The sequence below is a fragment of the Myodes glareolus genome, chromosome 23, assembly GCF_982192425.1.
Source record: "Myodes glareolus chromosome 23, mMyoGla1.1, whole genome shotgun sequence".
Lineage (NCBI taxonomy): Eukaryota > Metazoa > Chordata > Mammalia > Rodentia > Cricetidae > Myodes > Myodes glareolus.
The window spans coordinates 10,940,713-10,962,915 of NC_142048.1; the positions used below are offsets into that span (position 1 = coordinate 10,940,713).

At 38.6% G+C, this 22,203-nt stretch overlaps 1 protein-coding gene across 2 annotated transcripts in view; it reads left to right on the forward strand.

Moving 5' to 3' along the window:
• Tll1 (tolloid like 1) overlaps nt 1-22,203 on the forward strand; it is a 184,123-nt gene that overhangs the window by 26,750 nt on the left and 135,170 nt on the right. Inside the window, exon 1 of one of the 2 annotated variants that reach the window (XM_087900745.1) lies at nt 5,057-5,157. The exons of the other annotated variant lie outside the window; for it this stretch is intronic. Coding sequence (XP_087756871.1) covers nt 5,136-5,157 — 22 coding nt within the window. The 5' untranslated portion in view covers nt 5,057-5,135. Of the gene's footprint in view, nt 1-5,056; nt 5,158-22,203 lie in introns of those variants that run through there. 2 annotated transcript variants of the gene reach the window in all.

Genomic DNA, 22,203 nt, shown 5'->3' on the forward strand with positions numbered 1-22,203 from the left:
GCATAGAGTTGGTTGGGTAGATCCTGAGAATGAAGAGAGCTTTCTGTGCTCATGGAGGGCACTGAGTTTGTATGGCCATGAAGGGCACTGAGTTTGGGAAATTCTTTAAATAGGTTGTAAGCAAAGACAGCTAAGAATTGCTTCAGAGAGAAACAGAGGGAGAGGGACAGACAGAGAGAGACAAGAGAAATACAGAGAGGCAGAGAGAGACACAGAGAGAAAGAGAGAGAGAGAGAAAGAGAGAGAGAGAGAGAGAGAGAGAGAGAGAGAGAGAGAGAGAGAGAGAGGGAGAGGGAGAGAGGGAGGGAGAGAGAGAGAGAGAAAGAGAAAGAGAAGGGAGAGAGAGAGCATGTACTGGCCCTCTGTGAATCTGTCCTTGGCTGTCTCTGACTGACCTGTTCTCTACGAACAACTCCATGAGAAGGCAATCCAGAACAAAGGACATCAACGTTTCTTCTGACAAGTTGTACAGCTACTCAACAAACTCTTAGAATTACCTCTCCACAAACGTGAGCAATGAATAGACTCTTGGTTTAAACTGTGCCAGAACTGAGTATCCAAGTCTGCTACTCCTAGATTATTCGACTTTAGCTTGGGACATTCCTGTTGTACAAACTCTATTTTAGGTAATATTGGTGATCAATAATGTGACTAAAATAACTAAGCAAGTACAGAGGGGAATTCACAATAGATTGGACTCTTCCAAGTGCAGAGAGGAAGCCTCAATAGATTGGACTCTTCCAAGTACAGAGGGGAATTCTCAATAGATTGGACTCTTCCAAGTATGGAGGGAAATTCACAATAGATCGGACTCCTCCAAGCACAGAGGGAGATTCACAATAGATCGGACTCTTCCAAGTACAGAGAGGGATTCACAGCAGATCAGACCCCTCCAAGTACAGAGAGGGATACCTAATAGATCAGACCTGTCCAAGTACACAGAGGGAGTCACAATAGATCGGACCCCTCCAAGCACAGAGGGGGATTCACAATACATCGGACCCCTCTTCACCCAAACATGCCATACACTGAACACAACAGCCTCTGTGTGGTTGTGTGGTTCTTTGTTTTATATTTACTTTACTTTACCTATTTGTATGTGGCATGTTCGCATATGAATGTGTACAAATGTCTAGGAGGTTAGAGGTATGAGATCCCCTGGAGCCAGAATAACAGGCAGATGTGAGCCCCTCAACTGTCAAAGTGGGTGCTGGGACCTGAACTTCAATCCTTTGCAAAAGCTTCAGGTGCTCTTTTCTGCTGAGCCATCTCCCAAACTCTGTCTCTGTATTGCTTTAAGCCTGTTAAATAGAAAAATTTGAGAGTTCTGTATTTAGAATGCAATTTAGATTTGGGAACTTGTAATGTTTGCATATGTGTAATGGGATAGTTTGAACATGGAACCCTAGCTAAAAAACACAAAAATCAGGTTTTTTTCCAGACACACATTATATAAAAAGCCTAATAGTATTTTATATAATGTGTTCAGTTCCTCTACATTTTGACTATTGCTTACCATTTGATGTTAGATGAAGTTAGATGGGGAAGATAGATACTTCATTGGTTATCAAAAACTTTCATTTTGAGAAGCATTAGGATTTTGCTTTATGTATTAGGGATGAATACTCTTTGCTAACCTGAACTGAAGTTTCCTCTTAATAAATTCATTTTGAAGCAAAAGAAAGAAAGAAAAAGTGAGAGAGAAACAAGGACCGACTATTCATAAAGGACCCTGTAAGTACCCAGAATTGCAGAACATCTGCAATCTGAGTTGAATATTATGGTCAGGATGGGAGCTTTGCAAAATTGATGAAGTAATCTAATGGACTACAACCTTACTATATATTTCTTTTCAGGGAGATGGTATTTTTTTCAAGTTGAATTCTGTGTTCATTGTTCATATCATTGTAGTTTTAATGCTGCTATCTTTCTCTCCCGTTCAACATTATCAATGAAATGAATGAGGTCGCAAAAAATGAGAAATCTTTTAGAAATTATCCAGAGAGAGAGAGAGAGATTTTTTTAAAATTAGAAATGATAATTCTTATACACATAGACAAGTCCATGGTTAAGTAAATATTTGCCCTGAGTTAATATCTTATTTGGCAATGAACGGGCACACTGTAAGAAAGCTCACTCCAGTTTGTGACTAGGTTGGCCCTATGTTGAAAACGAGGGACTGCTCTTTAAAACCACTTTAAGAAGACAAGTTTCTGAGCCACAAATTCAGGGTGGCCTTAAGGACAGTAAACAAACCATTATTAAGTAAGTTACCAGTGAAACTTCCAGACTTGGAGAAATTGGCTTGGTTTCCTGTGTAGTGAGAGGCAAAGTGATTCTGACAATCTCATCACAGACAGATGCTATAGGATCTTAGAGAGCATTATCCAGGATGGGGTGTCCTCCCCCTCCCCCGGGCCCCTGCCCCTGCACATACTCTCAGGAGTTGCAAGCTATAGGCCACCTTCCCTGTTTGAATACATCCATTCTCCTTTGACTTGTGTCCCTTCTTGGTTTCTGTTGTTTGGATGACAACTAAAGGTAAGAGAATGAGCATTGAATGCCTGTGGGTTTTAAACACCTAAAGTTTAGATAATGCAGGGAAAAGGGTTGTAGTGAATGACAGACAGCATGAAGGAATATTTGGGGGGTATACTGATGTTAGCGATTTACTTTAAAATATGCCCAAACCAAGGTAGATTGATACATACAAGACAGATACGGGATGAAGCAAATGGGGAAACATATCCGGGTAAAATGCGTGTTGGGGGAATATGTGGCTTATGCATAATTCTTTCAACTGTGCACATATCTTCAATTTTACAATAAGTTATTGGAGAAAACTCAATATAGGTTTTAGTGGGGTTTTTTTGATAGTTAAAAGGAGGTTCAGGCAGAGTAAAATTAAAGTCATCTGCAGAGCGAGGAGTAGGACCCACATTTTAGCTTCAGGTCGATGGTTCTACTGCTTGTAGTCACACTCATATCTGAAACTTTGTCCAAGCTGTCATCACACAAGCGTCAAGACATCTGAGGCTAGACTGCACCTGGTGGCACAGGTCTTTAATTCCAGCCCTTTTGGGTCTGAGACAGGCAGGTTTTGATAAGTTCAAGACCAGCCTTGTCTACACAGCAAAGGCCAGGCCAGACAAGGCTAAATAGTAGACCTGGTGTCACAACAAAAAATGAGAATATTATTAAAGAGAAACAAAAGGCCACACGATTATTGGCACTTCTATTTTCGAAAGGATATTTCCATCACTTTTTTTTCTTTTGCTTATTTTTCACTCTGGTGACATTAAAACTTTTTTGAGTTTGTTTGTTTGTTTTGTTGTGTGTTTCCTTCCTAAATTTTAGTGCACTAGAATTGATTGTGATTTCATATGCTCTGTGGAATTTAAAGGGTGACTTTTCCTTGTGTTCTGTTTGCGCATACATAAATGCATTGGCTTGTCTCGGTTAATCTGTTGATTTCACAGTAGAGAAATGCAGAAAGTGTCTCTAGAAGCGGTCCAAGAGCATAGTCCAGACTCTCCCACTGTGCTTTTCGCAAGAAGAGAGAAATTAACCAGTGGTTGTTTGGAGGTCTGATTAGCACGACTTGGCAGAGGACTGCCTAAAATGATTTCTCCTTTACTCCTGTACTTTGTTTGCTGCTCAAGGACAATTTTATTTAGGTTTTATAGAAAATCAATGGGGCATTGAAGCGTCTCCCTTCTAAAAGAGGGATCTGGAGAAGAGACCAATAAGCGAGGGTCCTGGAAGGTAGGCAGCTCCTCCAGCAGCGACAACCAAGCAGCTGCATGGCTGAAATTGGAGTGAAGTTTCAGATGAATGGGATGCGACTTTGGCTAGAACAAAGGGAAAGGTAGTCATCTTTTGAGTCCTAGCTTGTTAGGGTTTTTCAAGCAGGTAGATTTTAATTCTTGCTGAACAAAATTGTTGGAGGACATTAAGCCATGAACAGTGGATGAAGCCAGCATGTTCAAGAACCACATACCCAGTGAAGCAATTTAAGGAGGAAACAGCAGGCTTTTGTGACGTCATAGGGTCAAACCTTTGAACTAAGAGTCTTGGTCTCTTAAACCTACGGTTTTGCTTTATTTTCTCCAGTTTGTGTTTTGAGTACGTTTGACTTTCCCAAATTGCTGGGGTTAGCTTATAATGTGGAATCAAACCTTGTTTTTTGGATAAGCCTCAGAGGTATCAAGGGTTCATGTTACTCAGGGCTGTAGAGGTGGCTCAGATGTTTGGAGTACCTGTTGTTCTTGAAGGACCCACATGGTGGCTCATAACCAGTAACCAGCTATAACTCTAGTTTTGGGGGACTAGTGCTCTATTTTGACCTCCTTGGGCACCCGTCACACACATGGCACACAGGCAACACACACACACACACATACACACACGTCTAAGATCGAAATTTCCTGGACCTCTGGGACCTAAGTATTAAATGTGTGTATCTCTAGCATCCTAGAACTAGACGATTCAGACTGTCCTAGCGGGAGCTGAGGAGAAGCACACCTGTACTTCTAATTGGCTTCTCTGAGCTGTAAGCAGTATGCATTTATTCTGTTCTATTCTGCTTCATAATAGAACCCCATGTTTCCATTATACTGGTTTAGCTCTCAGCATAGATTATATTTTTGAAGACCTAATAGAATAAACAAAACCCAATATATTCTAATAGGGAGTTTTTAAAATACCTACACCATGATACTATTTTCATCTCAATGTCATTTATAGGCTGTAGGCATAAATGACTACTGACTTATTATAGAATCCAGTAGCGCGTTTAGTGCAGAGATATATAATATGGCCATAAGGGTTAACTAATTGGATGGCAGCATGAGGAATGGGCTTATAACCCAGTTAAACCGACTCAACCTTTGGAAAACTGTGGTTTATTCTAGGCATCCTTAACCTCTCTGGCTATGGTGGGATGATGGTGTGGTCTCAAATGGCATGTGGCCAAACATGGATGCAGAGTTAGTGCCTCCGGAAGTTTAAAACACTCACTCTGGGATACTCCTCTGCTTGTTTGCTTCCAGGCCGACCACTGCTCTAAGCAGTGTTGGGGCAATGCCTGGGCCGCCCGAGCCCTTGAAGCTCAAGAAGGAACACCTGCACTCCTCATGATGGGAGGTCAGAGGCAATGTAAGTGACTTCCTAATTTGGGGGGCTAAATCCCTTCAGTGACTGAGGTCTGTACGATGTTAGCCACAGAGGTAGCCTTTCCTTGTGTGTTTAATGTCACCATCCTTCCCGGAAGTGTTACCATTGGCCTGAGTTTGGGATGCGTCTCTCTGCTCTCTCTCTGCTGACAAGCAGAGTTCAAAGGTACAACACCTTTGTCTTTGTTTCCTTTGTGCTTCTCTGAATATTTTCACTTTTCTGAGGTCTGAAAAGACAAAAGAGGGAAATTTTTATCTTTTACGCTACTTTCAAATTTCACAGCAACTGAAATATCGCTGCTAAGCATCGTTCAATGTGGCTTTATGCGTCTGCAATAATGTTACCTAAAGTAGGACTTTAGTAATCCATGAAAGGACTTCCCAAAGTTAACGCAGTCTGGCCTGATGGTCCAGGCCGGTGACCCCAGCTGTTCAGAGAAGGAGTTAGAAGGATCACAGCTGTAAGTTTTGCTTGGGCTGCAGAGTGAGTTCATCACACCAGGGACAACTTGGTGAGACTGCAGTTCTAAGTGGAACCAGGGCTGGGAATGTCCCTTTGTAGTAGAGCATTTGACTAACATGCGTACAGACCCTGGATTCAGCCTCTAATACTGTCAAAATAAATAAAGAATAGTTGAGTGGAAATGATATTTGCTTGCGATTAATTGCATGGGACCAGAATTAAGATGTTTCCTTTAGAAAAACCAATTAAGCTGTGATGTTTACATTTAATTATAATTTTCATCAAAAACAGAGTGAGGAGGGGAACGATTAGAATACCATCAAGCTGTATTTTCATCAAGTTCCAAGACTTCAATCTCTTTGCAAATAATCTTGTAACTCTTCGTAAGCTATTTGGTTACGTGTTCTCTCATGCAGTTTGACTCCAGCATTTTTGTGCATAATACCAGACATCTTAACTGCGTGAAGGGAAAACAGAATTCTGAAAGGAAGATGTGCATTGGCTTCATCTCTCCTAGTGACTTGGATCTGACTTTTAAAAAGATTTGAAATACAAGTGTGAAACAAATGCACATTTTATTTGTGTCTGCTTTTCTTAAAGACACTGTCCCGTAATATATTATAATGAAAGGCACTGGGCATCATAGGCAGCTTAAACTAACATGCCCAGGTATACCTCAGGTTCCTGTCTCTTCACCTCTTAGGCATTATTGTAAAGATGCTCCCTTGTGAATCATGCTGGATTGTTGTGGGAGCCAATGAAAGCACATCTGTAGGAGAACTTTTGTTAACTCAAAAACCTGATGATGACTTTTGATGTTGTTGCTAATTCTTTGGATGTAGCGCTTATAAAAAACAGATAAAATTATCTGTGTGTTTTTTCAATAATTTCAGAGACATAGCTATTCTCTTTACATGATTTTATTTAAAAGCTCATTGAGACAAAAAAGGTAACTCACATATAGTGAGTGGGCTATACAGAAAGCGTGGAATGCCATCAGATTTGTATGCAAAGCAACTTTAGTTACTATGGCATATTCCAAAATCAAGCGCCTTCTAGTTTCTTCTCTAACTTCCTCTTCCTTCCCTTTGTCTCCTGTCTTCCTTTGACATTTTACTCTTTCCCCACAGTGGAAGAATTTCCCACATTGTTTCTGGATCTCAAGTTTTGGCCCTATGAGTTTTTCTTTATTAGCATCACGTTACTTATATTTCCTTTTGGCAAGCCTACTTGCAAAACATTTGACATCTTTCCCTTGGTAGTGCATAGTGAGACAAGGTGAAGTTCTGAGCTGCTGGACCAGAAAAAGGAGAGCTGTCATTGATCCCCAGTGAGCAATGAAACCTCAGGTAGTGCTGACAGGTGTGTACGGTCACACTTCAGCTGAGGTGGCTCTGTGGTTGAAATCTTTGACGGAGTTTGTCATACTTCCAATGAACTTTTAAAAGCCACATTACCGAGTCATGGAGTGACTCGTAGAAGAACAGAAGCATAGAAAGTAATGTAGGGAAAGAAACCAAACAGCTGGAGAGAAAAAGAGACATAGAGATCTAAATTGAAAAATATAACACCAACAGAAGGTCCTTTTTAGGTGCAAAAGGATGTTGCATGAGAAAGACAAAGAAACCCCTTCATTTCTGCTGCGGTTTGTCAGGGCTGATTTAGAAAAGGCTGGGCGGCACTCTGGTCTCCAGGAAAGAGTGTACTCCAACAGAACCACGCCAAGAACACTGGACTGGGGAAAAGATAAAAGGGAATATGTAACAGGAGGCACAGGACATGTTTATCTTGCTGTTAACAGTTTAAATATCATAAATTCAAGAGGAATATATAATTTAAAATGATTTCTAAATCATTGTACTTGCCAGCATTCTTTCTAATTGGCTGGCTCTTTTGGAAAACGACAGTGGAAAGAGAGGTGTAGAAAGTTTGGTGTTTGTGTGAACATTATTCAGTATTCTCTAATTCCCCAAAAGCTAAAAAGCTGGGATTTTTTTTCTTGAATTACCCTTTACTAGTTAAGAAAATATTAATCATGGTTTGTGCTCCCATATGTACTTTTTGTTTGCTTTTCTTTATTGTCTTCTCTTTTCCTTTCCGTTATTGCCATGATTTACTGAGGCTTAGAAGTCCTCACATGGCCATGTGGTATCTCAGAAACAGTTCCCCTCAAAAGAGCCGATCACACCGCACTCTGATTCAGAAGGATGTTCATGAGCCACGTCAAACGTCCAAGTTTCCGTCACTGCAAAAAGACTGATACTGACACATTTGTATATCTAATCAGAAGAGGTGTGCTCGTTAACTTGAGAGTTACTTGTGGGCATTATCCTACAATTTGAGAAGTTACTGTCTATTTAGAAGTGCTGGTTGCTGGATTCACTAGGCACATGCTCTATCACTGTGCCTACATACACGGCCGGATTGTAGGTCTTTTATGTATGCAAACACTGAAACTTTGGTAACATAGGATGGTATGTGGTTAGCAATGGCTTTTTTTTCCCTTCTCAGTACTTTGTTTAGGATCAGGTTGCCAAGACAGCATCGGAATGTGCTGACCTTTGCTCTTCCTCTGCTTCTTCTACCTTCAAATGCTGTCGGACAGGCTGTGTGTTTCTTCACACAGAGGCTACCTGTTTCCAAGAACTTGCATTTGTCTTTGGATAAATTAACAATGAGGTATCGTCCATGAGTTGAAAGACTACAAGGAGGCACTTCCCTTCCATGCTTGTCTTGGCCTTGAAGTTGCCCTTAAAGTAGGCACCTCCTTTGCTGCCTAGAGCTCTGTATATGAGTAGCTAGTAGGATTACATGTGGTAGCTCTGAGAAAAAAATTGGGGAATATTCCCCCCAAATAGTTATTATTTATAAAATAGCAGGTTTCCAAGATACAGTAGCAATATTTGTACCGCCTTTGGTAATACAGTTTGCTGATATCTGGAATTAATATTATTAGGTCTTTTGTCTGTGAAGTTTCAGCATTTCAGATAAAGTGAATACTTACTCATACAATATTAATCATTAGAAATATGAATCATAAATGTAAGGGTTATTTAAATGATATTTAAAGAAGTTTGGGGGTACTAAACAATATAACTTAAATACAAATTTAAACTTACGCACTGTGTCATTAATCAGTGAGCTGAGCTGGTTACTTTGATGTGGTTTACCTGGCCTGTTACCTCTGAACCCCATATTCTCAGACAAATCTTAAACTTATGAAATGGAAGATATCAAACACATGTGCCTACCTCTCTCTCTTTGTCTTTTTTAATTTTTCACACATGAATTCAAGGTTAAGACTATACTGAAGCAGTAACTTCAGTGTGGGAAAGATTCCTGGTCAAATCGTCATACTTGAACATAAACTGCTCCTCTTAAATGAATTTAAACCCACAGCTATATTCTGGTGACCAAGAAGACTTGTATGTGGACGTGATATGATTTGTGATTTATTTATATTCATGTTGTATCTTACTAGAAAGGTGATTGGGTAGGGATACAGGGATCTATTCTTTCAAGAAGCTGATTTTTGTTGTTGCTGTTGCTGTTGGGTTTTGTTTTTACCACCGTGTCGGGGTTTCCATTGCTGTGACAAAACACGCTGACCAGAAGCAAACTGGGGAGGAACGGGCTTGTTTGGTTTACACACTGTAGTCTGTCATTGACAGGACTTCAAGCAGGGCAGGAACTGGGAGGCAGAAGGTGATGCAGGCCATGGCAGTGTGCTGCTTACTGGATGGTTCTTCATGACTTGCTCAGTCTTCTTTCGTGGAGGCATTTTCTCAATTGAGGTTCCTTCCCTTTAAATAACTGTAGTTTATCTTAAGTTGAAAGAAAAACAGCCAGCACAATGGTATCACCTAAGATTCACAGCTCACTTCATTGGTGGTCCTCATGGATGGCACAATTAATTGTATTTTTGCCATTAGTTCTGAACTGACTATGGACATCTGCTCCCCAGGGCTATCACGGAAGAGCTAGGAACTGGAAGCCAGAATCTAAGAACACCCATCTTGCTAGTTTTACTGTGCTGCCCTATCTTCTCATTACCATGGCAATGCAGAAAGCATGGTTTCAGCAGCTTTGGGCTCCGCCTACTATGTCATAATAAAGTCTTACTGTACCAAATAATGATGTGTTCTAAGATTTTTCTACTTTATATTTTTATCAGTTTTCGGCTGAAGATCTAAGGCTAGGCTCACAATCAAAAATATTTTACCAATTTTAATTTATATATCAAAAATTGGAAGTAGTAGTACTGGCCCTTGAATATTGATGCTTTGAAAAATGAATTATAGGAAGAGAACACTGGCAGTGAATACCAGAACTGAAAAATAAAGAAAATGAAAGCAAAAAGAACAACAGCATCAAGCAATTGAAATATAAGATATCAGAGCCAGGCCGTGGTAGCACACACCTTTAATCCTAGCACTCGGGAGGCAGAAGCAGGTGATTCTCTGTGAATTCAAAGCCAGCCTGATCTGTAAGAGCTAATTCTAGAACATGTTCCAAAGCTACATAGAGAAACCCTGTCTTGCAAAACAAAAAACAAAAATATAAATCAGGATTGAGAAAGATGAAGGACAGTCACAAACTCCAAAGCAAAGAGATGAGTAAAATTTTCCCTTTGAAAGAAAGAAACAAACAAAAAGCCCGTTTTTAGGCTTTATAATTTATATGCCAAAGTCAAGGAAAGATATTTGTTGGTACTTTCATTAATTTTTCTTTTCTTAGACTCAATCTAACTTTGAATTTATGATTCCCGTGTTTGATATTCATAAGAAGCTTTAATCAAGTACAAAGTAAAGCTAAGTAGAAAGTATTAACCTTATGTCTATAACCTGTGAAGTGTGCTTTATTTCTCTAAAACTGGAAGATTTACATCTAGGGTTTTTTTCTCCTCTGACTGTTGCTTTCATAGCCATAGGCCAAGTGACAACATCATTGCTTTTAATTAAAAGGATTAATAAAAATGTAAGAGGATTAAGCCTTTCAGGCTTTGGCTTCTATATTTAATAAAAGAATATTGGTTTGGAGCCAGTGTGGTGTACATGATAATTGATTGATGGGTTATTTGAAGCAATGCAGAAGATTGCCTCACTTGTGGTGGCTCAATAGGGGCTGTAGTTCTTAGAAATAATTTTGCACTCAGTGAACACAGGTCAATGTTTGAAGAAATTTTTAATTGCAGTGACTGAAGGTCACTTGCTACTAGCATTTAGTGAGCAAAAGGTAAAGATGCAGTCATCTCACAATCCTCTGGAAAACTCTCCCCGACAAACAATCATCTCACTCGAAGTGTCTGTTGTTTCAGAATTGAGAGACCCTAATCTAGAAGATTTTATTGTTTGATTTCAACCTTCATTCCCTTCCTTTTATTCTTAAATCTTCCTTAAATAGTTTGTGATCTTGGTTTGGAAATGAGCAAGTGGAATTTTTGTGCTTAATGTGATATGTTCAGGGTGAGCTTTCAAGGTGTGGTGTGGCATGCAGTAAATGCAGAGGTGAGGCTATGTTGTAGTTGTGTGGCCTTCTGTGGTCATGTTGTTCTGTCTTTCATTCACCTTTGACCAGAGTTAGGAAAGATCTAAGGTTTCTCTTAGTTCAAGCACTTGCAATATCATCGAATCTATCAATCTAACTCCAGTAACTTCTAGGTCACACCACAGGCTCAGAATGAAAGGATAACAAACTTGTAGTTCTGGTTTCTTGTTGCTTCTGATGTCGCAGGGGAGACAGATTTGAAGAGACCATGTGCCCTGATGTGTAAAAACATGACTACAGTTCCGGTACGCAGAGAGGTAAGCAAGTCGTCTTCACTTGTTCTGGGTACTCTGGAAGGAAACACGTGTCTTAAATACTGGAGAAAGGATGGGCTTGCAAGACAAAAGGCAGAGCAGGCTTTTCAGATTGAAGCGGGGAAGAACACAGGCAAGGCTTAGTAATGTTGAATATGTTTAGTATGTTAGAAACGTGAATGTCACTAAATAAAATACTCCTTTAGAGACCTGGGGGTATAGTTCAGTTAGTGCAATGATTACCTAGCGCTGTGGAGGTAGAGGCAATTCAAGGTCACTGTTAGCTACATGGCTTCTTGGAAGACAGTCTGGTCTATGTAAGATTTTGGCTCAAAACGATTTTCTTCTTGTATTTCCTCAAAGTATCAAAATATTCCCCAAGAATCTTAAAGCCACGCCACATCAGTTTTGCCAGTCACTTTAAGTGCGTGCCCCAAGAGTCCCCAGTTTCAGTTGCCATCCCAGATTCCTCAGCTCTGTCACTTCTACTTCCTCTCCTAAACCTTTGCTTAATATGCTGTTTCATTGTTAAAACTGGGACTTACTTTGTAGAAAACACAAGTATAACAAATTCAATTTAGAAAAAAAAACATGCCTGGTATTTTTCTTATCAAGGTACCTTGAAATACTACTGACTTTTAATAACCCTTTTGAAGTAGTGGATTTGAGTCATTAAAAGTTGCTGACTAATTCACAGTTCATATGAACCAAAAATAGTATAATCCTATATATACTTTCTAAGATAGAGAACCTAGTGGCAGAAATGCTGCCAAGACCTGTGTGATAAAGTGACAGCAAGTAAAACCTACTTTTGTCCCGAATAATAGAGCGTGTGGTGGCCAGTGTCGTTTCAGTCAGCCCTAAACTCAGACTTTTCCTGAAGCTGACAAAATCAGAATCTTCCCTCAGTGTGTCCCACAGAAGGAAAACAGTCTTCAGAGCAAAATGAATATTCTGTTGTCTGTGAAGGAGTAGAAAGCTGTTGTATGACGTTCCCCTCAGTCCTCCTGCTGGTCCTCAGGAGAAGGGCATCTATGTGGGACCACTCTTCCTGTGTTTCATTTGAATAGTTCCAGACACAACGAGCAATCACATGACACCTGTCACGGTAGCTTCAGGAAATCTAGCCTCTATTCCCAGCCAAACAGCCGCATTCCCCGAGACCGCATTTCTTGAGCTCTTTCTAGAAATAAATCCAAGAATATCTACTGTTCTTTGCTCGGGATGTATGAAGTAACGTCTGCAAAGAAGGTAAGAAGTAACGGCCACGGAAGTAGAGAAAGGCATTCTCTCCTCCTTGGAAGGCAGTTTATTCCATTTATGTGATTAAATTCTGAGGGGTTTGACATTTGGCAACCTGAATTTTTCTCCCAACACAAAGTGAAATTTCCTCATTAACTTTTCACTGTGCATTTGTCACAACTTTGGTTATCCCAGTAACTATCCAGAACAGCGCTGGCTTGGCCAGAGTTGAATCAGAGCAGCTTTACTAATTTGGCCATGAAACAAAGCCCGCAGTCTTTTAAGCTGGATTGAGCTAAAGTGGGGAAGAGGGGGTGTTAAAAACCACAACCTGGGTGCATTCTCCCAGAAATCTCTGAGCTCAGCTACTTATCTCCATTTTCCGTGGGGAAAGGGAGTATTAATTAAGCGCATTCAAGGCCGCCATTGTCCCCTGTGCAGGGAAGAGGAGCAGCAGCAGCAGAGAAGTAATGAAGATTAATGGATAAACCATCTTACTCAGGACACGAGATTAACATTGAGTTCCTAAAGAGAGGTCTCTACGGACTCGGGAAAAACTTATATTTTTTATTGTCTACTATATTTTACTTTCAAAATGAAAAGGAAAAAATAAATGACTCCATTTAGGGGAATTTTTTTTTATAGAAACAGAGTTGAACTCACCCATTCCACGGAGTATGTGTCTCTTTGTGGCAAAATGACAGAGTTTAGCACGTCCAACAAAAGCTGGAAAAGTGTTTACCCTCCTGCATGGGTCATAGACAAGTTACTGAGCGCCCTTTCTGATTCATGAGTTGACGGAGACGTTGGCTTGCAAGCGCTAACCTGGATTTCTGTTCACCGGGATTTGTGGTGCTATTTGTTCTGAGGTAGCACCGCTGCAATAAAGCAGATCCCCTCCAAGGGCTATTGGCTCCCACAGTTCCCAATGATGACTGCCTTGTTAGTTTACCCTTCCCTTTTCTCTTTGCTATGTATGTCTCAACAACTCCCTTACCCCAGATCATGAATGCTTTCAACACACAGTATGGGAGTGAGGACACTTGACTGTTTTGCTACTCCTGATATCCTTCATACTGCAATGTGCGTCTTTGATTTTTATCTTTATATATTATTGGGAATTCCTATGAGTTATTTATTCCTTCTTCTTAGAGTAGATTCATTTTCCCCTTCTAAGTGCAGAAGATTTCTGAGGAATACTCTTTCTAACAGTATATTTTCCTAAAAATATACCAATATTTCCTGCAAATTATTCTATTGTCCCCTGATGTATGTCTTACAATGGCGTCATCCTGGCAAGCAGACTGTAGGGGAGGAAGGTTCTATATCAAGTAGCCATTCTAAAGACTTATAAAAGAACAGAGTGTGGTGCTTATAAACCAGACACAGCGAACTCATCTGGCGTCAGGAGGATGACCAGGTGGCCTGCAAGCAGTGGATAGAGAGAGAGAGAGAGGTCACTTTGACAGCAAGTGTCAGAGATAATTAAGTGTTCTCCATGTTCTAGTATTCTGTGCTTACCTTTGCACCTTGTTCGTTTTGTTGAATGGATTTTCAGGTCACCATCGTCTCATTTCTCTTTGGCATTTTCTGTTAGTGGCCATCAGGAGACTGATACACCTCAACATGCTTGTCAAAATAACCAAGGTTCCTGTATTGAGAAGATGATTGTATTTTTATATTGGTTTCAAATGTGTATAAACCAAAAGCAGAAAGTGGAAAATGTTAAGAGGCTTGATGTATCCTTTGCTATATATAGATTGGCCACCCCTGGAGATAACCATATTTGGGATTTTATTTTGATGAAGTAAATCTTAGAATTTAAAACTTTCTTATGTAATAAAAATAGCAAGTAATGGCACTTGGAAGCCTAACCTACTCTCAGACTCTTAACATAAAATATTTCCTGTTATAAAAGCAACATTATCCAGTTGTGTTTTCCACTTTTAAGATATAGAAACTGAAAATCAGAAAGGCTAGTTTCAAAACTACAAGAAGTAGAATTGGTATTAGAATTTAGGCTTATCTCAGGCCAACACACATGCCCTTCAAGTTAAGTTCAGTATACAGATCACATTAGAAATAACTTAGTGCTGAAATCTTACAATGAATAAAAATTATTTAATACTTCATTACTTTAGGAACACACTGGTGAAGCTGTGCTAAATGAGTAAATTCTTTTTGCCTGTTATCAGTTTCTGTGTCTACAGCAGTATAGAAATTTAATGGGGTACTAAGTGTCCGTGATCTATGCTTACTTGGTTAAACCTTAGCATTAGATGATAAAGCTCAGATGTAGGACATCAAATGAGTTGTCAGCTGAATACTTGTGTGATTACCACCCAAATCAAAAGTATAAGCCATAGCTCAGCAAGGCAGTGCTTGTCTAGCATGCATGGGGCTCTAAGTTCAATTCTCAGCAATAAAAATGGGACTTTTATTGTGGTTCAAAAGCTTCCCTGTCCTGGTCATTGGTTTCTTTAATTCTCCCACATGTCCCCACTGTTTTGCTTTTTATGACTTCTTTGTTTTCTAGTGTCCTAGATACTACAGGTTAGCTTGGCTCATTTAAAAAAAAATCCAGTCTTAAAATATCTAAGTCTAAAGCATACTTCTCCTGGCCAATCCCCAGTCTACTTTGTAATCAGTTCAAGGGAGAGATTATAATCTGTCTTTAAAGGGTGACACTCATCATAATCTGGTGACAGAAGTTTCTGTCCCACCTGGTCCTGTTCAGTCCCAAAGAAACACACAGAGACCTACATTAATTATATTATATATAATATAAACTGGTTGCCCTATTAACTCAAGCTTCTTATTAATTAGCTCTTACATCTTACATTAGCTCATAATTCTTGTCTTTTAATTGAATTATTAGCTCATAATTGTTATCAAGCTCATAATTGCTTGGCAACTTTTATCAGTGAGACATTCCCATCTTTTGTCCTCTGTGTCTTGGTGACGACTGCAAACTGAGTCTTTCCTCTTCTCAGAATTCTCCTATTCTTGCTACCCCGCCTATACTTCCTGTATGGCTAGTGGCCAATTTGCATTTTATTAAACCAATACAAGTAACAAATCTTTACAGGGTACAAGATCATTGTCCTATAGCAATAATTCATGATTTTCTGATCTGGGCGCTAGGAGCACTTGGCAGGTTCCTATGCCTTCTGTATGTCCTGCAGTGGCCTGTTGGATATAGACATATGGTCAAACTCTTGTAGTTCTTGGCTGGTGTTGTGCAATCTAGACAGAAAATAAACAGTGTCTGGTCTTAGTACTTTAAAAATGTTAACAGCTACTTGTACTTAATGCTTAGAATTATTAATTCTATGATGATTGGGAAATAATATTCTATCATTGGTTTTAATTATATTAAATAATTTTACTGAGTTATCTTTGCTTTTCTATTATTTAGTTCCCCCAGAGGAAAATTTCTTTTTTTTAGATTTTTTTTATTAATTTATAAAAATTTCCACTTCCGCCCCTCCTCCCACTACCCTCCCACTCCCCCCACTCCCTCTCCTCCTCCCTCTCCAGTCCTAAGAGCAGTCAGGGTTTCCTGGCCTGTTGGAAATTCAAGTTTCTTCCCCCTCCCTCCAGGTCTAGGAAGCTGAGCATCCAAACAGACTTGGATCCCAAAAAGCCAGTACATGCAGAGGAAACTAGTCCCAGTGCCATTATCAATGGCTTCTCAGACAATCCCCGTGTCAGCCACATTCAGAGAATCCGGATTGATCGCATACTCGTTCAGTCCCAGTCCAGCTGGCCTTGGTGAGTTCTCATTAGATCAGTCTCCTTATATCAGTGGGTGAACACACTCCTCGCGGTCCTGACTTCCTTGTTCGATGGATGGAGATAGAGACAGAGACACACATTGGAACACTGGACTTAACTCCCTAGGTCCAAATGAGAAGCAGAAGGAGGGAGCACGTGAGCAAGGAAGTCAGGATCAGAGGGAACTTTCATCCGATGTTGGCTGGAGATTGAGAGAGACCCACATTGGAGCACTGGACTGAGCCCCCAAGGTCCAAATGAGGAGCAGAAGGAGGGAGAACATAAACCAGAGGAAAATTTCGTGCAGGAGAGGCAAGATAGGTGATTTTTTTTTCATTTCACCTAATTGTGAAAGCAATAGCTTTATTCGCTGTCATTGTTTAAAAGTGACAAGCTAGTATTTTTCTTTTATAACTCTCAAAAATATTTTGTTATGTACATGCCTGTTTGTCAGCATTCAGTGCTTGGGCAATGACAGAAAATGGTTTCAGCTCTCCTGGAGCTGGATTTATACAGGCAGTTGTAAACTGCCCAACGTGGCTGCCAGGAACCATACTTCGGTCCTTTCTCTTAACTGCTGAGCCGTCTCTCCTGATCCAAAATTAGTCTTTTTAAGTATCACTGTGAAGTGAGTAATTTTATGTTTTATGTATTTAAATCAGTAGTCAAAAATTTGGAATTCATCTTGCTTTACTTACAGCGATTTTGACTATGTTGCTTTGTGTAGATTTCATAGCCTTTGCTCTGCCTCTTACACTGTGTATATGCGACATGTTACAGTCAACCATGTTTCACTGCACTGAGGGAAGCATGGGAACTTCCATATAGATCTGTTTGCTGCTACTTTCAAATATCGTATTCTTAAGCCTCAAAGACGGTGTTAGAATTTTGTTTCAATCATCAAGTATGATTTAGTGGTATCATTATTTATTTAGCTGTTATCACCAGTGGTCTGATTGATAAAGTTTTTTTTTATTCTTTAATGCCCATGGTTTCTTTTCTTCTCTCTCCCTTGAATTCTCTTCTCTTTAATCCATACTCACCATCCTCATTTTTATCCATGTTGCTGTCACATATGGGTAGGATTCAGGTTTTTATCAGTATCTCTCTACTGTCTTTCTAACCATGTTTATATTAATTTTGATATCCAGCTCTGCCCAGCTGCAGCTTCGTGCATACATCTTCTTGCTAGGCCTCCCTGCCCTATCTGTTTCATTTTCATGTCCATGTAGCGCAGATTATAAAAGCAATACTATGTTCACCACCAAATCAGCCTCTCTTCACTTTTGTTTATTTACACAATGCCATTACTATCCTGTGAAAACTAGATCTTTCAGAATTACCATTTGCTACAGAATTCATATTTAATTGCTATTCGTCCAGCCATTTTGGTTCTTCAAAATTAGATTTGATTACATTCAATGTGTTCTTTTCTTCAGTAAGAATCCAGTTGGAATGTTTGTATACTAAAACAATTTGAAATTCCATTAATATAAAACTAAGTGTTTAATTATATTTTTATCAATGTGTTCAATGTATTTGCTACACTACTTTTGTAAAGATATTAGGAATTCTAACTTCTGTATATAGAAGTTAGATCTTAGCTTTAAGATGCATATGCATATAAAAGCAAGCTTATGCAAGGCCGGCATAAACTCATCAGAGACTGGTGATTCTATGAGAGTTGAGTTTGTGATATAAAAAGTTCATTTCTTGCTTTGTTCTGTGAAATAAAGTTATTCATTAATATAAAAATGTCCAAAGTAGACATAGTTCCAAGCAAAATACCATGAGAGTTCCCCTCCTTTCTACGTTGTTCCTGCCTGTGTTTTGGTTAGGAAAGACATGAGGTGGACAAGTGACCTTTCCGTTTTCTGTGCTGTCTATTTCATGAAAGAGCAAAATGCACATGGCCAGCCTTTGTTATCTAGTTTCCCGACCAAGAGCAGGATTCAGCAAGGGAAAGCTTGCTGTGCTCTATCAGCAATCACCATTTTGGGGTCATCTTCCTGGTGCTCTATATCCTGCTATTCAGCTGAATATGTCAAAATTTGTTCAATCCTGTTTCTTAGGAATGCTTGTTTCACTAGCTCGGTGTACATGTTAACTCAGCCCTTGACACAAGTTTGTTACATGAGAGAGCTTGTAATCTCTTTATAACATTGACATCTGAGAGGACACACGTTCAGGATATATTTTCTTTGCCTTTACCTCTTCGTAATCATGCCCAGGTAAAAATGAAAATAGATGCCTTTTTGGTACTTTAGTCTGAAAGATGTAATTGGTTTGCTTATTATTACTCATGTTCTACTGCCTTCTAAATGCAAGACATTGCTCAACAGGATTTTGCTGTTAGATAGCACTGAAGCAGGGTCCACTGACGTTGATAAAGGTACCTTTGATGCCTTTCGGGATAAGTTGGTCTTGTTCTATTAAAAAAGATTTGAATTTAGTACAGACGAGAGCTAAAGTGAAGTGTGAATGTTATTTCAAAACACAGATGAATGAATTGTGAAGCTAAAGTACAAACCGCTACAGAAAGGCTTAAAATTCAAAAAGTCTAAGATATGGCTCCTGAAAGGATAAAGAGATGTATTTTCATAATTTATTGATGCTAAGGCATTTTAATTTTACCTAGCAAATTCTTAGGACTTTCATAGTTAAATTTTAACTTAAAATGTGGTAAAATTATTGAACATAATATATAATATGAAGTAATTTTATAAATCAGTACCTGCATATATTCATTATTAAATGTGTAGTTCCTTGAATTTTTCTAGATAATATAATATGATTATTCAGGATTATTTTCTCCAGTATGAGCTTAGGTCCTTGCACAGCACAACTCTAAGCTCTACACCAATTTTTTCCTTCTTTTTTCTTTTTTTTCTCCTATTAATGAGCATAATGCATGATTTGATATATGCTAAGCTGGGCCATTTTTTTGAACTTTCAGTAATTGACTCATTCTTCATAAGATCGTATATATTATTAATTCATTTTACAAATGGTCACTTTCTCAAGAACCATTCAATTCTATTTTTTACTAGAAACACCTGTGGTTGTTCTCCATGTTTCTTTGTAGTCTTAGTTCCCCAAAGTCTCATAACCACGATGACCTTGGTTCTTGCAACTGTGGCAGAAATCCAACCATGTCACATGTCTGTGTTTTTTGCCACTACCACCCAGCACTGTCTGTGTTTTTATTTCACACTTTTCTGCAGGGCCTTCATTTAGCCTTTCTCCTTCTTCTAGACAACTCTTAATTGTTCAAGGCTGAACACTGTCATCCCTTAAACTGTCCTTCTCGGAATATTTTATTTTATCAACTCTATTTATATGACAGTTATTGCCTAATTTGTTAATCTCCGTGACTGCAGAGGCTCAAGCTACATCCTATCTCTCTTTGTGTCACAGAACGTAATCTAGCTGGGGAATTTTCCAAGTGAAATAGGGCAGTGATCATATATATATAATTTGAAATTTGAATGAGTATGAACCTTTTCTGCAATAAAGCTAGGAAGAGCTCAGTATGTTTTCATTCTCAAGGGATAATTTGTGCCAAGCACATTTGCGCGACCATCAGCTTACTGAGTAAATGTGAGTTATGTTTTGGTTCCATTAGTAGCTTAGATTTCTCATCCGCTATGTAAATTTTATCAGAAAACCAAGATGTAGAGCTTCATGTTCCTCAACACCAGTAACTTCACTTGGAGAAAACATTTTCACTCTCAGATGATTTTCTTTAAAGGTTGAAGGTAACAGAAAAATAACAGTTCAGTTATTGAGGGTGAGTAGGACATCCAAGGTCCCTTTATTATTTATCTGGGGACTTGAAATAAAAATGAATTGCACTGCAAAGATTAGCTGCATTATTCATTAAGTAGACTCAGCACATATGCAATGATTTGCTAGCTCATGCGGTTGCTTAAAAAGCATTATTTTCTTCTATAATCTATTTAGCAACTGAAAATACTAATATTCAAAACAAGGAATTTAAGCTTTCATAATAAAGAGATTGTTAAGTTTCTTAGAAGTTTTGTCCTCAAAAGAAACTACTTAGTAGTAGCATTTATATTATGTAAACCATAACATCAGTTTTCTTTGTGATCCTAGAAGTTTCCATAGAATTTGGGAGGGCTAAATTTTGAAAGTTTACCAATCGTTTTCTCTTGGTGACATTTCTCATTTTTATTGTTATATTCTTCTGTTAGAGCTTTCCTTAAGAATAGATGAAATTCCTGTAATGCTTCTTTAAAATAAAACTGCTTATTGCCTTAAAAATTCAATCTTGTCTAGAAGTATTAAGTCAATCGTGGATTTAAGTTCTGGCTGGGGTTACTTGAAAACTGTTTTTTCTAGTCTTCCTAAGCCACATTTATTCTTTGGAAAAAGTGAAACAACCTATTTATTACTCACTTCACCATTTAAAGCCATGGAAAAAACACATATGCTTTATAATAAATAAGGCATAAACAGATTCAACTTTTTATCTCTGACTTTTTCAGTATATTTTATTTGGAAAGGCACATTTACATTTAAAAATGTTTTATTACTGCTGAATGTGTCAACCTATATTGCCTTCTCCCCATCGCATTATAAAGTTTTGCTAGTCGTCCTTCCTCTTGGGGGTTGACCCCTTGTACCTGTCCTTGCATGGTTTAATATTTTCAAATAAATGTTTGCTTTATTGGCTTTATTTATCAGTCTTCAGTGTTCACAGATCCTGCTTTCTGAGAATAAGCTGCCTTCTGATAAATATCTATGTAATAAAGATATACATACTCCTTTGAAGGCTCATTTTGTATTTTGAGATATTCTTTTTGGTGAACTCAACATTTATTTCTGGGCTACATTACAAGGGGAATGCTCTAAAGTGTATTTTATTAAATTTGTTTTTATATATCAAGCTTTGTCACTCTCTTGCTTCAGAATTTTATGTCCACTGTGCTTATAGTTATCCCAGTTTCTCATCTGATTTTCAAATCTCTGCTTATTTATTCCTTATCTTCTCATGAACATATTATAAGTCTATAATCTTATTGTAAGGACTTTACATTTCTTTGTTTGAATGCTGTTGATTCATTTCCTTTGTTTACTCATTCTAACCACTCATGTCTTAATTTAAATGATACGGTCTTTTGAGCCTCTCCATCAACCCTAAATAACTCCCTCCCTTATGATATGTTATGGTACTTCTCATTCCCTTGATTATAAATACACAACATTTCTATGAATGAATATGTGTATACACACATTTTAGTTACGTGTCTGATACTGTGACCAAATGCTCTGATAAAAAAACAGCTTAAGGGTGAAAGGATTAACTTGGTTCTTAGTTTAATGCAGCCACATCATGGTGGGAGAGTCAAGGCAACTGAAGCTTGAAGTAGTTGGTCACAGGGCATCAGCAGTCAGGAGAAAGAAATGAGTGATCATGCTCAGTTCATTTGTTTCTAGAGTCTTAGTATAAGAAAGGCCTTTCCACATCAGTTAATGTAATCTAGACAGTCCCCACAGACACATCTCCCAGGCTAGTCTAGATGTCATCAAGTGGAAAATTGAGATTAACGATCACGATTCTACCCTTGGACAACTTCACATCCAAACACAGCACTTCAAATTACAAGGTTTTATTGCTCCTGTTCTTTTCATAAGACAAAATACAATCCAACTTCAGAAGTTATTATGGTTATTAACTATTTCAAAATTTAAAAATCCCCAATACATATTTCATATGAGACTT